General features: G+C 36.8%; 1 protein-coding gene across 1 annotated transcript; it reads left to right on the forward strand.

Moving 5' to 3' along the window:
* Positions 1–1,441: 1,441 nt before the first annotated feature.
* LOC131954578 (sulfotransferase 1E1-like) lies at positions 1,442–14,004 on the forward strand. The gene is made up of 7 exons (XM_059318354.1): positions 1,442–1,546; positions 10,491–10,660; positions 11,245–11,366; positions 11,550–11,742; positions 12,006–12,106; positions 12,659–12,827; positions 13,295–14,004. Exons 1-7 carry the CDS (start codon positions 1,530–1,532, stop codon positions 13,429–13,431), a joined length of 909 nt encoding a protein of 302 aa, XP_059174337.1. The 5' UTR covers positions 1,442–1,529; the 3' UTR covers positions 13,432–14,004.
* Positions 14,005–14,681: the final 677 nt, after the last annotated feature.

The following is a 14,681-nucleotide window of genomic DNA, read 5'->3' on the forward strand; positions in this document are numbered from 1 at the left end:
AAATAAATTGTAGGTTTTTTTTATAGACTCGGCTTTCGTGTGCAGAGGCGTAGTTAGGATATGCATTGACAGGTGTTAACATTGATGGCACCCCCTCCCCCCCCCCCTCCTCCAAGCCTACACCCCCCCCCCCCCGCTTAAATAATATGATATAATGTCATCTGAAGACCCAAGTGTGACATGTATAGTGATGTCGTTATGTCGGATGTCATCCTATGTGGTAACTATTGAAATTGTCATATTGACTCATATTTTCGTTTTGGTGTCACCCCTCCCCACCCCCATTTCTATATTAATTATAATCAGCTTTTTTTTCAGTTCAGGCGCCCGGGGACATATGTACCCCCCCCCCCCCTCGCTACGCCCCTGTAACAGACAAGGGCTTACTTTCCTGACTGATGTCGCAGTTTTCTACATCGTGGTATAAACTGTTTAGGGATAACGACAAGTAAAGCCGCCCCAACTTTTCCAAAGTGTGCTGGGAGCGTTTTCGGCATCGCGAACCAACATATATAAATAGGGGAGTGGGGGGGGGGGCAGGGAACAACGACGACGACGCAAGATCAATAGTTCGCCCCAGAATCGGTAGCTACGCCTATGTCTTCCGCTCAAAATGAAATCGCCAGACATCCTTACCCCCATTTCCAACCTTCCGCCCAAAATGGAATAGCTCCCCCTTTTCGACCCAAATGAGATAGCCAGTCACCCCCACACCCCTTCCGCCCAAAATAGAATTGCTCCCCCCCCTTTCGACCCTAATAAGATCGCCAGTCACCCCCGCACCCCTTCCGCCCAAAATAAGATCGCCCGCCACCTCCCTGCTCCACCCCAAATGAAATCGCCCGACACCCTTACCCCCATTTCCACCCTTCCGCCCAAAATGGAATAGCTCCCCCCTTTTCGACCCAAATAAGATCGCCAGTCACCCCAACACCCCTTCTGTCCAAAATGAGATCGCCCGCCACCCCCCTGCTCCGCCCCACATGAGATCGCCCGCTCGCCATCCTCCCACACCGTCTCCCCACGGGTCGCCCCGCGCCACGTCTGCCTGCCACTCAACCACCGAGTTTTCCCGCTGCACCGGCCAGCGCGTCTCTCCTTCACACCTGTCCCCCCCTCCCCCCTCCCCCATTGCACGCCCGTCCACGACCCCCAACCCCTACCCTCCCCGCTTCGCCTTAATCAAAAACCCCCTCGCCACTCATTGTAGATCTACGAGATATTTTTTTTCTTTCTTAACTAAACCTAACCTTGTCCAGAAACAAGTCCACGAATTAACCGGCCTGACTCATAACTTTATCCCCACCCCCCAGTCCCCTCACCCCCCCACCCAACCCCCACCCGGTAACATTTCACATATCCACACACATCACCAACCCTCCACACGCACACACACACACCTTTATGAATACGACCAATCGTATATAAGGCTATTCACTTGCGTACCGGCCTGTATCTGAACCATTTCAGTCGAACCATCCACGCTAACCAACTCGCGACTTCTAGCTCGACAACCTACCATCACAATTATGTCTTACGAATCCAGGTATTTAAACTCACTTTTTTCTCTTTAATTTCTCGATAGCCTCTCCAGTCCTTAGCGGTAACAGTAAAGAAATAGTGACAGGAAAAAAATAATTAAAAAAAAACATTTTTCCTCAAGAACTAAAATGCGAATTTTACTTTTGAAACTTAAAAAAAGATATTTAATTTTGTCTTATGAATAAAAAAAAGAGGTTTTAAAACTCTAAAAATAAATTAATAAAATTTTGTTTCACATTTTCAATTAAATAATTTACTGAAATTATTTGATTTTATATTCTATAATAAAATAATACATTAAAAAATGAACTTTAAAATAATTTCCCCCAAAAGACGAACTGTATAGAATTTTTTTTTATTATTTTGCATTGTTATTTTTAATTACCGGTAAAAATCGAAACAAAAAACATCTTGACGTGTGCTTCATGTCTTTCCCCCCCCCCCCCCCCCCCCCCCCCCCCCGTCTCCCCTGCATCAATGTTTTAATTTAGATTAGATTCCCCTGTTCTTAATAATTAATTATGTTAATATTCCGAAACAAAATTGCATGTTTTAAAATTTAAATAAATAAATGAACCAATCAAGATGAATAAATAAATGAATCAAGCAAGAGAAATTCAAAAAAAATTCCTTTTTATTTAAAATTATCTGTAAGCATGTCCCAGAATTCTATTTTTACATCTTGCGCCTTCATATGCCGCGACATTCTTAAGAAAGTTTTTTTACAAGTAAAATGTGTTGTTTTTTGTGTTGTTGTTGTTGAGTTCAGCCGAGTGCAGCTTAAGCCCTTGAGTACACCACAAGTGTTGTAGCTGAGATAACATTTGTACACATCGTGTACACATCTGCTTCCGTGTAGTCGTACCAACCTAAAGAATGCGACTATCGTGGCCGGGTCGCTAGTGCGTTTGACCTTGTCGGTGGTCTATCTTCTCCCCGGGTGGGAGTTCGGCTACACGCTGGTCACACGTGCTAACTGATACCGTCGGTCCTTTCAATACTTGGTTCAAATCTTCATTCTCGTGGCTTAAACTTTTGATTTTTTTTGTGTGCATAAAATGTAATCGAATAGCGTGGTCGGGTGATAGAGTGTTCGACTGCTAACTCGAAGGTCTCGAGTTCGGATCCACCCAGTTTTGATGTAAAAGTTGACCACATGATCGTTTTATAAGCTTAGGCCGTGAAACACGTGAGCTCTACTTCATCTGCCCTAAGGATCTTTTGGTCTGGAAAGGAAACTTGACTAACTTCATTGACATAAAATATGACAAATTTTTAATTTTAAAAATTTAGCGAAAAAAAATATCATACTTATTTTTTTTAACTGTGGCTGTGACGAATAGAAAATGCTCGAAATAAACACTTTCTAAATTAATTGATATTAATAATAGAAAAAGTATGTGCTTATGCAACTATTAATTAACTAAATCAACAGTTATCTAATGAATATTAAGCGTAGATTTTCGAAACCGCCTAATTTTTCTGCAGCCGGCCCCCACCCAAATTTCACCCCGGCCCACTACCCCACCCATACCTCACCCGTCCCACTACCCCAGCCCCTACCTCACCCGGCCCACTATCCCACCCCATACCTCATCAACGAGTCAAATTAATGCGTCTTTTGTACCAGACGCTAGTAAACACGCACCTAAGGTAAAAAAAAATTCTAGCCCCAACTCTCGTCCTTGACAAACAACGTCAGGAATTGTTTACTAGTTCAACAACTACCCAAAAATGACATTCAAAGTTACAATTTTTTTTGTAAAAACAATCAAACAAAACAAAACCAATATTTTCATACTAATTTTTAATCTGATTTGTGATCTGTGTTTTGTCCATTAGAAAAATAAAAAGGATTTATCTCCCTTGTAATTTCTAGTCATTCACAACGCGTACAATACGACGCTAGTCTTTGATCGGTGGGGAAATTTTTCAAAGCTAACAACAAATTTCGCGTTGTTTTTCTGGTATCATTTTATAACTGCAAGCCTTACCCTTTAAACATCCACATTCAAAATGTTCTTTTTATTCTGTTGGAGTTTGTTTCGTTAAAATAATTTTTTTGGAAACATTGAAGCAAAGCTTAGTTAATTAATATTAACATTTAAATTTTTTAAACTTATTTCACACTGTTACAAATCTTGATTTTTAGTTTATATATTTATTTATTTTTGCTAAAGGGAATTAAATCGTTTTATTGCCGATATACATTCTTATGCTACTTGCATTTTTCTTTTACTTTTTAAAGACTCCAAAAAAATAATTTTTAAATTTCACTTATTTAAATGTGTATGTGTGTGTCTGTGTCTGTGAAACATAGTAAAATTATTGTGACTTAATGTTTAATCTTATTTCTCACTGGTTTCATGTCTTTTATCTTGTACGGGGGAATTCCCTTGATAAAACATTTGTTATCAAACCGTATCCTACTAACTCTTACTCTCACTACTGGTAAATTGTGTCGAATCATAGCACGATTTTGCTAGTGCAAAAATTGTTTGAGATTGGGTTGTTGTTTTTTTATCAGCAAGGTAACAGTTAATAGACGAGAGGTTATCGTTCTTGATGTCGTGTTGATATGGATCTAGTTGGTGGCTTAGGGGTGGGAGTTATTCACCCCCCCCCCCTTTCATGGGTTAGCATTAAGTGATCAGGTATTTAATTTAATTAGGTTGATAACTCAGTGATCAGTGATTGGACTACATGTGTGATTAGTGATTAGCTCCCCTTGAACTACTTGTGTGATCAGTTTTTGCCCTTGAATGGGTTGGTAGCTCAGTGATGAGAGAGTTGCTGCCCCTTGAATGGGTTGGTAGCTCAGTAATAAGAGAGTTGCTGCCCCTTGTGTGGGGTTGTAACACAGTAATCGGAGAGTGGTTGCTATTGTTTTGGTTGTTAACCCAGTGATCAGAGACTTGCTACCCCTGTATGGGTTGGTAGCCCAGTGATCAGAGAATAGCTACCATTTGTATTGGGTGGTAGCCCAGTATTCAGAGAGGTGCTACCCTTAGTGTTGGTTGGTAGCCCAGTGAACAGAGAGTTGCTACCATTTGTATTGGGTGGTAGCCCAGTATTCAGAGAGGTGCTACCCTTAGTGTTGGTTGGTAGCCCAGTGAACAGAGAGTTGCTACCATTTGTATTGGGTGGTAGCCCAGTATTCAGAGAGGTGCTACCCTTAGTGTTGGTTGGTAGCCCAGTGAACAGAGAGTTGCTACCATTTGTATTGGGTGGCAGCCCAGTATTCAGAGAGGTGCTACCCTTAGTGTTGGTTGGTAGCCCAGTGAACAGAGAGTTGCTACCATTTGTATTGGGTGGCAGCCCAGTATTCAGAGAGGTGCTACCCTTAGTGTTGGTTGGTAGCCCAGTGAACAGAGAGTTGCTACCATTTGTATTGGGTGGTAGCCCAGTATTCAGAGAGGTGCTACCCTTAGTGTTGGTTGGTAGCCCAGTGAACAGAGAGTTGCTACCATTTGTATTGGGTGGTAGCCCAGTATTCAGAGAGGTGCTACCCTTAGTGTTGGTTGGTAGCCCAGTGAACAGAGAGTTGCTACCATTTGTATTGGGTGGTAGCCCAGTATTCAGAGAGGTGCTACCATTTGTGTTGGTTGGTAGCCCAGTGAACTCCATATAGGACACAGAACCTCGGGCCGGTTGATTACCGTTTGTGTTTTGACGAGATGTTGAAATTACCGTACCCGCCCTAGTAAACGTCAGCTTTGATAGTAGAGAAGGTTCTATTTGGGTGGGGGTCAGGCCAGGTTAGGTCGGGAGAGGGGGGTGGGGGTGGGGGGGGGTGCACATATTCGGGGAGGGGTAGACATTCAGTTTGATGTCTGAGGAATTTTTTTTTTAAACTAACACATAGTTGAAGCTTAATATTTTAATATTATTTGAAGCCTGATTTTAAATATTTAAGCCTGCTTTTTTTAACATTTTAAGCCTAATTTTAAATATTTCAAGCCTGTTTTTTTAAATTATTTTCTTTTTTCTTTTACGCAGTAATATAGAATATATTTTCAAAAACAACATTTAAAAATAGTTATGCAACAGGAAAGTTTCGCTTTGCGCGCAATGCCTCGCTATACGTCAACTCATCCCTTCACATTGAGTAGTGTTTCCAGAATTCAGCTTACTATATTGTTTCGTTATCCATCGTTTCATTCACGTAAATTGCCAATGAGAAATTGCGGTCTATTGAGATTAATAATAACGTCATCGGTGATGCGTGTCTGTAAGCCACGCCCACTTAGGAGGCGTGTGCAATATGCTAATTATTATTACCCAATCTCATTCAAAAGACTCCCGACGTAAAAAAAAAATTACGTAACACAAGAAAATTTTTCCAATTTTTCAAACTTAATTTCAAATGGGAACGTTTTGAGACCGTATTTTATTCAATTAAAAAAATTGAACGAGTAAATAAAAATAGCCCTAATTGAATTAACATAACAAAAGAAATTATATTATTATTAATTTAGAACACGTTTTAAAGAACTGCTATTATCGTATTAGAATTAATACAATACAGTAAATATAAACACCAAATCTTCCTAATCTTTCAATATTTATGAAAATAAATAAATAAGTACATCTGCGAGTACTACCTACATATTCGTTTACTTTCCCTAATGTTATTTTACATGTATTTCTTTCAGTTTTTAATGTCCAATTAAAACTTATTCCGTTAGCTAGAATTTATTTTTAGAAACTTAATTCTGAACGTATGTTATACCTAGATACACCGTCTGATTAATGGTGTTCTAAAATAAACTTTAAACAAGAAATGTATTGTGCAATACTTGAAATGAGTCGGCACATTTTTTTTAAGCTAAGATAACCAGTTCAACAAACACACTCCTCCCCCTACCACCCCACCTCCTCAATGTTATGTAACACACGACATCACTACTACCCCCACCCTATACACGCATTTCTATTTTTAGCTCCTCGTGTGTAGGATAACCCACGGTGACCTCGAGTTTACGTAATCGAAGCAAATCAATTATCTCTCGCTCACCGACAAAGTGTGTCGGCCTTGATAGCCATTCAACTTAGAACGTTCTAGATATTGACCGTAGATATCAGGAGTGAACTTTTTTTTTAAAAAAGCAGGTCACTCGCGATATTGTTTAAAATTTTATTTAAAAATTTTCAAGCAAATTTATTATAAAATTCTTAATATTATTAAGTCTTCGTTGAAAATTTAACTTAAATATTAATAGAAATCCAATCTGAAACTCTGAAACGTTACATAAATTTTACATTTGATCTATTTTGTGAATAGAGCGAAAGATTATTTTTTTAATGCTACTTCAGAATTCCTTAAAATTATTACATATACTGCTAGCAATTTCATCAAAAATACTAGGCCTACTTTAATATTACTTGAAAATAAATTTTAAATATTTTTTTTAATTAAAAGAAATTAATTAAAACTCTTACTCAGTTATTTTTTTATTCAAAATATATAGTAATACATGTATTTTGGCTGCATAATTGTACATAAATATTTCGTCAGGTACGAAAAGGGAACTTTATTGAATTATAATTTCTTAAAGATATCAGTTAATGCCTAATCAATAATATCTTTAATACATAACAAACAGTCTTATAACATTAGTTTCTGGTTTTAAATATTTCTTTGTAAATCTCTGTACAAATATTTAATAGAGTAATAAATTATATTAGATTTTTAACATTTCTATGTTTATTAGATTTTTTTTTCTTAAAAAGCGACATAGAATGTAATTATATTAGCAATTATTTAAGCAGAATGGGAATGGCCTAGTAAAAATATACCAATATACCTCGACTTCTTTAACCTTACACCCCTGCTATAGAAATGAGTTCATCCGTGTTTTGAAGTGGCTGTGCTATTTATAGATCCAGTGTCTCGAGCATGTTCAGACAACGTTGGTAATGCCCTGTTTAACATTTCCGTTGTTTATTTTTTTAGTAACTTGAATCTAGGTCAGCCGAACTATCTAGGTCACGTATTGAGAAGACTTGGGTGTCTGTGGCTAAGGGCACGTAACAATGGAAGATAACTTTCTTATAGGTGTGTGTGTGTGGGGGGGGGGGGGGGGGGAGATACTATTTTAAGGGAGGTAACTTTGTTATAGGAAAGGGGTATGTGGGTGGGTAACTTTTTTTTTATTGGAGATAAGCTTTGTTATAGGTAGAGGGAAGGGGGGGGGGGGGAGGAGATACTTTTTATGGGAGGCAACCTTTGTTATAGAACAAAGGGGGTATAATTTCTGTGTTATGGGTTGTAATCGGGTGTATAATCATATTCGGGTTTAAGTCTGTACGCCTTTCTTTTACTGTTTAATGTTTATGAAATATGTTTATGTATATATATATATATATATATATATATATATATATATATATATATATATATATATATATATATATATATATATATATATATATATATATATATATATATATATATATATAGATAGATAGATAGATAGATGAGCCCTAGCCTTGAAAACTTGTATTACCGTACACTATAGATAAATAACTGTTACAGTTGACTTTTGACTTTTGGGCTTTGTCTTATTTGTAAATCAGGATTACTAGTAATTTATAAACACAGGAAGAAAGTTCCAAGAAATTAATTTTCTAAGAAACAATTAAAACTATATTTAGATCGTTCCACGAAAGATACATTTAAGAAAAAAAAAACAAAGAGGAGCCCTGATCACGTGACCGATCTGTTGCCTGTCTATGTCACAGCTTGCAACAACAACAACAGCAACAACAACAAAAAAACCAACATCGAATACAACAGGTTTCCCCAGGTTAAGATGACCTTATTAAAAAAAAAAATTCTTCATAATCATATAACATGCCAAGGAAAATATAATTAAAAAAAAAAACAACGAAGCTATTTATCATAAAATATAAACCTAATCCTGTGTAGACGTTCTTAGCTCTTTGAAATGTTCTACTTCCTGTTTGTAAGTAAGGGTCTCAGTCTCGAACAAAGCGTCGTTTGTTGTTGAAGGTTGTATCACGAAATTTAATTTAAAAAAAAAAGAAGAAAGGGGACATTGTGGTTGGCTTGTGTTTCAATCAATAGATAGTTTAAATATAGGTTATTGAGACGTGTGAGACTTCCTGATGTGTTTTAATTGATTGGTGTGATTGATTGGTTGAGTAATTAGTTGATCGATTGTTAATTATTCATTTGGTTGATTGGTGGGTTGATTAAAAGGTTGATAGATTGATTGACTTGTGTGTTGATTGAAAGGTTCGTTGATTGATTAATTGATTGGATTGTTGGTTAATTGATTGAAAGTTTGATTGGTTGATCGGTGGATTGATTAATTGTCCTGTATCTAGTTTGAATCGTAACTTATCGTGAATAGATTTTTACAGTTATATCCAAGTAACTTGTCTCTCTCACGTGTAATACTATACGTTTCAAACAGTTAATATTGACCTAGGCGCCCTGTCTTCTTCTTAAGACATTTTTTTAAGCAATGGGACTGATCAGCACTGTACTGCTTGTGCTTATTATTAATAAGCGTGTGTGCAAGGGGGGGGGGGGAGATGCGCACTTCCACACATCTTTGTGATTATAACCTCAACTTCCTTTCAATCTGCGAAGATTATTCCTCCCCCCTCTCAGCTACCATTAAATCACTATGAGCTTCCCCTTAGACGCCTATGTTCATCATTGTTATCATAGACACTGAGCGGTGTGGGGGGGGGGGGGGGGGGGGGTGAGTTTTTTAAATGCAATCCGCTACTAGTACCCCCACCAAACGCCTCTTCTCCTGGAATAAATTAGCCCCCCCCCCCCCCCTCCTCCCACACCTGAGCACTGGTGCATACTGCATGCTGAGATCTGCATAAATTATCGACCCACTCTACATGTACCTCAACCCCTCCCTCACCCCCTACGCAACTACTGCACGGTATATGCTCCTTTTCTTCTCCCCATAGAAACAGTTGTTCTCTTGTTCTATTTTTAGAAACAGGCTAGACAACTCCATGAAAATAATCGTCTAGGTTGTCTCCACCTCACTTCACAGACGCAAAGGTCACACGATCTATTTATAGCTCAAAATTATTGCGTCACTTCCTGAAAATTTGAACCAGGAGTTCTAATGTTTTTTAAGGACCACTTTATACTAATTCTTTATCCAGCTCCTACTAAACTAATAGAAATATCTTCTGATCACAGAGGTTCTAATCTTTTTTGAAAGACTTCCATTTTAAATCTTAATTCATTTCTCATTAAAACTTATTCTAATCAGGGTTGGAGTGGGATGCGGGGACACAGCCCCCCCCCCCCCCCCGAAAAAAGTCTAGAAGAAACACTGTATCCAGATGGGCCACTATGAAAAAAATTTCGGTGGGCTGCTAGTTTCGGTACTGTGATTGTATTTGTAAAGTGGCCTGTAATTTTGTAGGCCTTGGTCCACTGTCACGGTTGAATAAAATAAAAAAAATTAAGTCCATGAAACGACCGCTTTTATTTATTTCCCGGGTCACTTTGACACAGCCGGCAAATCTTTGATGCTAATCACAACCAGGGCCTCTGGTCTTTTCGAAAAAACAACTGCATTTTAAAACACTTTTCCAACGTAAATGCTTTGATTCACAACCAGGGGTTCTAATATTTTTGATGGACCTTCCCATTATAACACTTATCCAGTCTCTATGGTTTAAATCACAACCAGGGGTTCTAATCTTTTCGAAGAAAAACACTCTATATTAACACTTATCCAGTCTATGTGATTCTAATTACAAATAGGGGTTCTAATCTTTTTTGATGGACCTCCCCATGACAACATTTACCCAGTCTATATGGTTCAAATCACAACCAGGGGTTCTAATAATGTATAATGAACCTCCCCATGATAACACTTATCCAGTCTATATGAATCTAACCCCAACCAGCCTATTATATTGATCTTTATTTCACCCAGTTCCACCATGGAGCCCATCCACTTTGAGGACGAGAGGGGCGGGTGCCTGAGTCTGCTGGAGGACGCTGGCTGCTACTTCAGTCCCAACGTTCAGCCTGAACACATCGTCAACCTGCAGAACTTTAAGGCCAGGTCAGATGACATCCTGTTGGTCACCTACCCCAAATCAGGTACATCATCCACACTGATATACATTCATTGTGATATAAATAGGGGATATATATATATATATATATATATATATATATATATATATATATATATATATATATATATATATATATATATAGCCTATATATAACCTATATTTATAGCTATTTATATATATATATATACACACACACACACACACACACATATATATATATATATATATATATATATATATATATATATATATATATATATATATATATATATATATATATATATATATATATATATATATATATATATATATATATATATATATATATATATATATATATATATATATATATATATATATATATATATATTTATATATACATATATAAATATATATATATATATATATATATATATATATATATATATTTATATATACATATATAAAACAAAAAAAAATCATTCATCATTAATTTTTTAAATGTATTTTATTTTTTCAAACTTACGAATTAATTGAATTTTATTGATTATTTTAAAAATTTAATGCCAATAAAATATTGTTAAATCGAAGATGTATGAAAAAAATTCTTTCTTTCCTTGATGCCAGGAACTCACTGGCTCTCAGAAATCATCTCCATGCTGGTCAACGGCTGCCACCGTCTGACCAAAGACACGATGAAGCACCTGGAGTACCTGCCCGTAGAGGTCCTTGACAGCATGCCCTCACCCGTGAGTACATCTCTCTGGTTGTGATGAGAACTATTATTTTACTCACTGTTTTTAATAATATTAAAATAATATACTTATATATACATTAAAATAGTTGTTATAGGCCTAGTACTAAATAATTGTTAACACACAAAAAAAATTCAAAATAAATAACAATTTTTTTTATTCCAAAAAATAAAACAGAGAGTTATCTGCTCCCACTTGCCGTATCCCAGAATACCACTCGACTTCCACCGGAAGCGCGCCAAAATCGTCGTCTGCATGCGCAACCCACGCGACGTGGCCGTGTCCTACTTTAAATTCATCTCTAACCTGAATTTCTGGAACTATTCCGGGTATTGGGATGGCTTTGTGCCGCTCTTTATCAACGGCAACTGTAAGTTACAGTAACTGCAACTTCTCTCTTTACACTAAATCACTTATTAATTTACCATCTATACATATGACCATATAACTAGCATATTATGTATATATATATATATATATATATATATATATATATATATATATATATATATATATATATATATATATATATATATATATATATATACATATATAGGCCTATATTATAAATAGATTTTATGTATGTATGCTAAAATATGAAGTAATCTTATGACACTACCATTGTTTTATTAGTGCCCTACAACTCGTGGTTTGAACACACTGACACCTGGTTGAAGGTCGCAAGGTCAGGAAAACACAACATTCACGTGGTCTTCTATGAAGATCTGCATCGAGTGAGTAACTGTGTGAAGACTGTCTTGTGTTTTATCTGTCTGCTGTCTTGTGTTTTATCTGTGTCTGTTGTCTTATGTTTGGTGACTTATTTCTACTGTCTTGTGTTTGGTGACTTATGTCTACTGTCTTGTTTTGGTGTCTTATGTCAGCTGTCTTATGTTTGGTGACTTATGTTTTCTGTCTTATGTATGGTGACTACAGTTGTCTACTGTTTACTGTAGAGTTTCATGTTTTGTGTGCCTCTAATGTGCCACCTTCTGAATCTTCGATGTCTGTGTCTTACCACCTACATCTGTTAAAAAAATGTCTATCCCACCTAGGTTTTGAACTCTATCCTCCTACCTTACTTTCCCTATAAACCCATATAGGGCTGGTAAGTAGGTCTTTATCAGTTCTGTGGCTCATGCAGGTTTTATTGAGCCGTAGAACTGGTTGGTGACCTGCTTACCAGCCCTAGTTTGGCTTACATTTCCCACAAGTTTCGAACTCATTCATCCCAAGTCTTACAAGCCACGCCCCTAACAACTGCCTCTCTACCACGTCTCCCCCAGGATTTCAACTCCACCGTGTCCAGACTCGCTGACTTCTTGGACGTCGACTACACGCCAGAGCTGATCGATGCCGTCCATATTGAGACCACGTTTGACAACATGAAATCACACAAGGACGATTTCACTTTGCCGCTCAGCAAAAACGGGGAATCCCCGATTTACAGAAAAGGTGCGTCATTTTTTTCGGGAAAATCATAAAACAATAGGAAAGTTGATAAAAAAAAAGAAATGCATGGTTAAAAACCTTGGAAGAAAACAAATAAACGTTGGTAAAAAATTTTAAATGGTTCTATTTTGGGGAACATGTAAGAAATTAAAATAACTTTAGATTTTACTACTCTATGCAGTGCTTGATATGACAGAGACAGAGGCGTACCTTAGGGAACTAATGTAGAGCGGGTGGGGCGGCTGCCCCAGACGCAGACCATGGGGGGGGGGGCGCCAATGGGATAGAAAAAAAAATAAAAAGCTCATTTTAAATTGCATCACTGAAAATTAAGAAAATAGACTACAGCTTAGTTTTACGAACTTATTTAACTGTTTTCTACATCAACTGTGTGATATTTGACACTTAAATATATAAAACTGTTACGGGACAGTGACTAGTAAAATTTTGATTTTTTTTTCTTCTAACAGGAGAAGTTGGGGACTGGGTCAACTGGTTCACGCATGAGCAGATCGATCAAATCGATCAGGAGATGGAGGCATGGGGTCTGCACCTGGACAACAGGATCAAGTACTTCACCGACCAGCCCAACCCCACCTCCACGTGAGTGACCCCCCTACAGTTTCTGCCCTCGTTCATCACTACGACAGTACATAGCCCTCGAGCCCATACAGGATCATCATATGTTGATCTGCTATAGAGTAAGGCAGAGACAGTAGAGTTAGTGGCGTTTCACGAAAATGTGGGTATATAGTAAAAAAAAACATGTTCATGTTTTTTACTTTCTTTATATACTCATGTTTGAATGATGATTTTTTAAAACATGTACATGTATGAGTGTATTTTTTAATATGATTTATGTTGGGTCGTTTTGGGGAAATCCCCTTTTAAAAAATTTGCAGCAGAGGGAATCGGATTTTCCCGCAGAATGAATCGGATTTTCCCATAAAATGAATCGGGTTTTCCCATAGAAGAAGTTTCCCCACGTGAAGTGGGTAGGTGGCCAGACAAAGCACTGATGTAATCTCGGGTAGGGAGCCCAGTTACCGTGTGCCTGTTTGTTACACCGAACAATTGAAATGAGCCAGATTTTTTAAAACGAACTATCGTGTGCCTGTTTGTATCATAAAACACTAAAAATAAGCCAGATTGTATACCAGTTATGGTGTGTTATTTTTAAAATAAATAAAGTATGAATCAGCGTATTTTAATTTTTGTTAACAATACTTATATTTGAATGTTTTTTAGTATGCCTGTTTATTATAGTACAGAAACTATGCCAGATATTTTAGTCCAGATGAAGTATGCCTAATTTTTGCCTAACAAAATGTTTTCTAACAGATTTCTGGTGCCTGTCTGTAACAATATAAACACAGTGTGCCAGATTTTTTCTCTCTAACAACTAGTTGTAATGTTAATTTTCTTACAATGGTCTATTTAATGACAGATAAAAGAGATTAAATACACTTTTCAAAACTTAATCAAAGTGTATGAAATAACCTATTTAATGTTAGGGTGCATTAGTTTTTGTTGCACAGTATTCTAAACATATCATTTTAAAATTAATTAATTAATTAATTATTGTAGCATATTAAATTTTCATCTTTTATTTAAAAGCAGTTTCCATGCATGCTTCATTGATGTATAGGCTCATCTATTTATTTTTTCTGCCAAATCTGATAAAATCCACGCATTAATTTAATTAATGTAATTAAATTATTTATTTTGATCACTGACTTATCTGGGTTATGTGACACTTACATGTAAGCACATTTAAAATTTAATTTACCGTGCATGTCCATGATGTTCCATTCCATTCTAGACATTTTCTCGACTTTTTAAAAATTGTTCCATGTA

Source organism: Physella acuta, unplaced genomic scaffold (assembly GCF_028476545.2).
Source record: "Physella acuta isolate Inbredline_101_S28 unplaced genomic scaffold, ASM2847654v3 ptg001013l, whole genome shotgun sequence".
Taxonomy (NCBI): Eukaryota; Metazoa; Mollusca; class Gastropoda; family Physidae; genus Physella; species Physella acuta.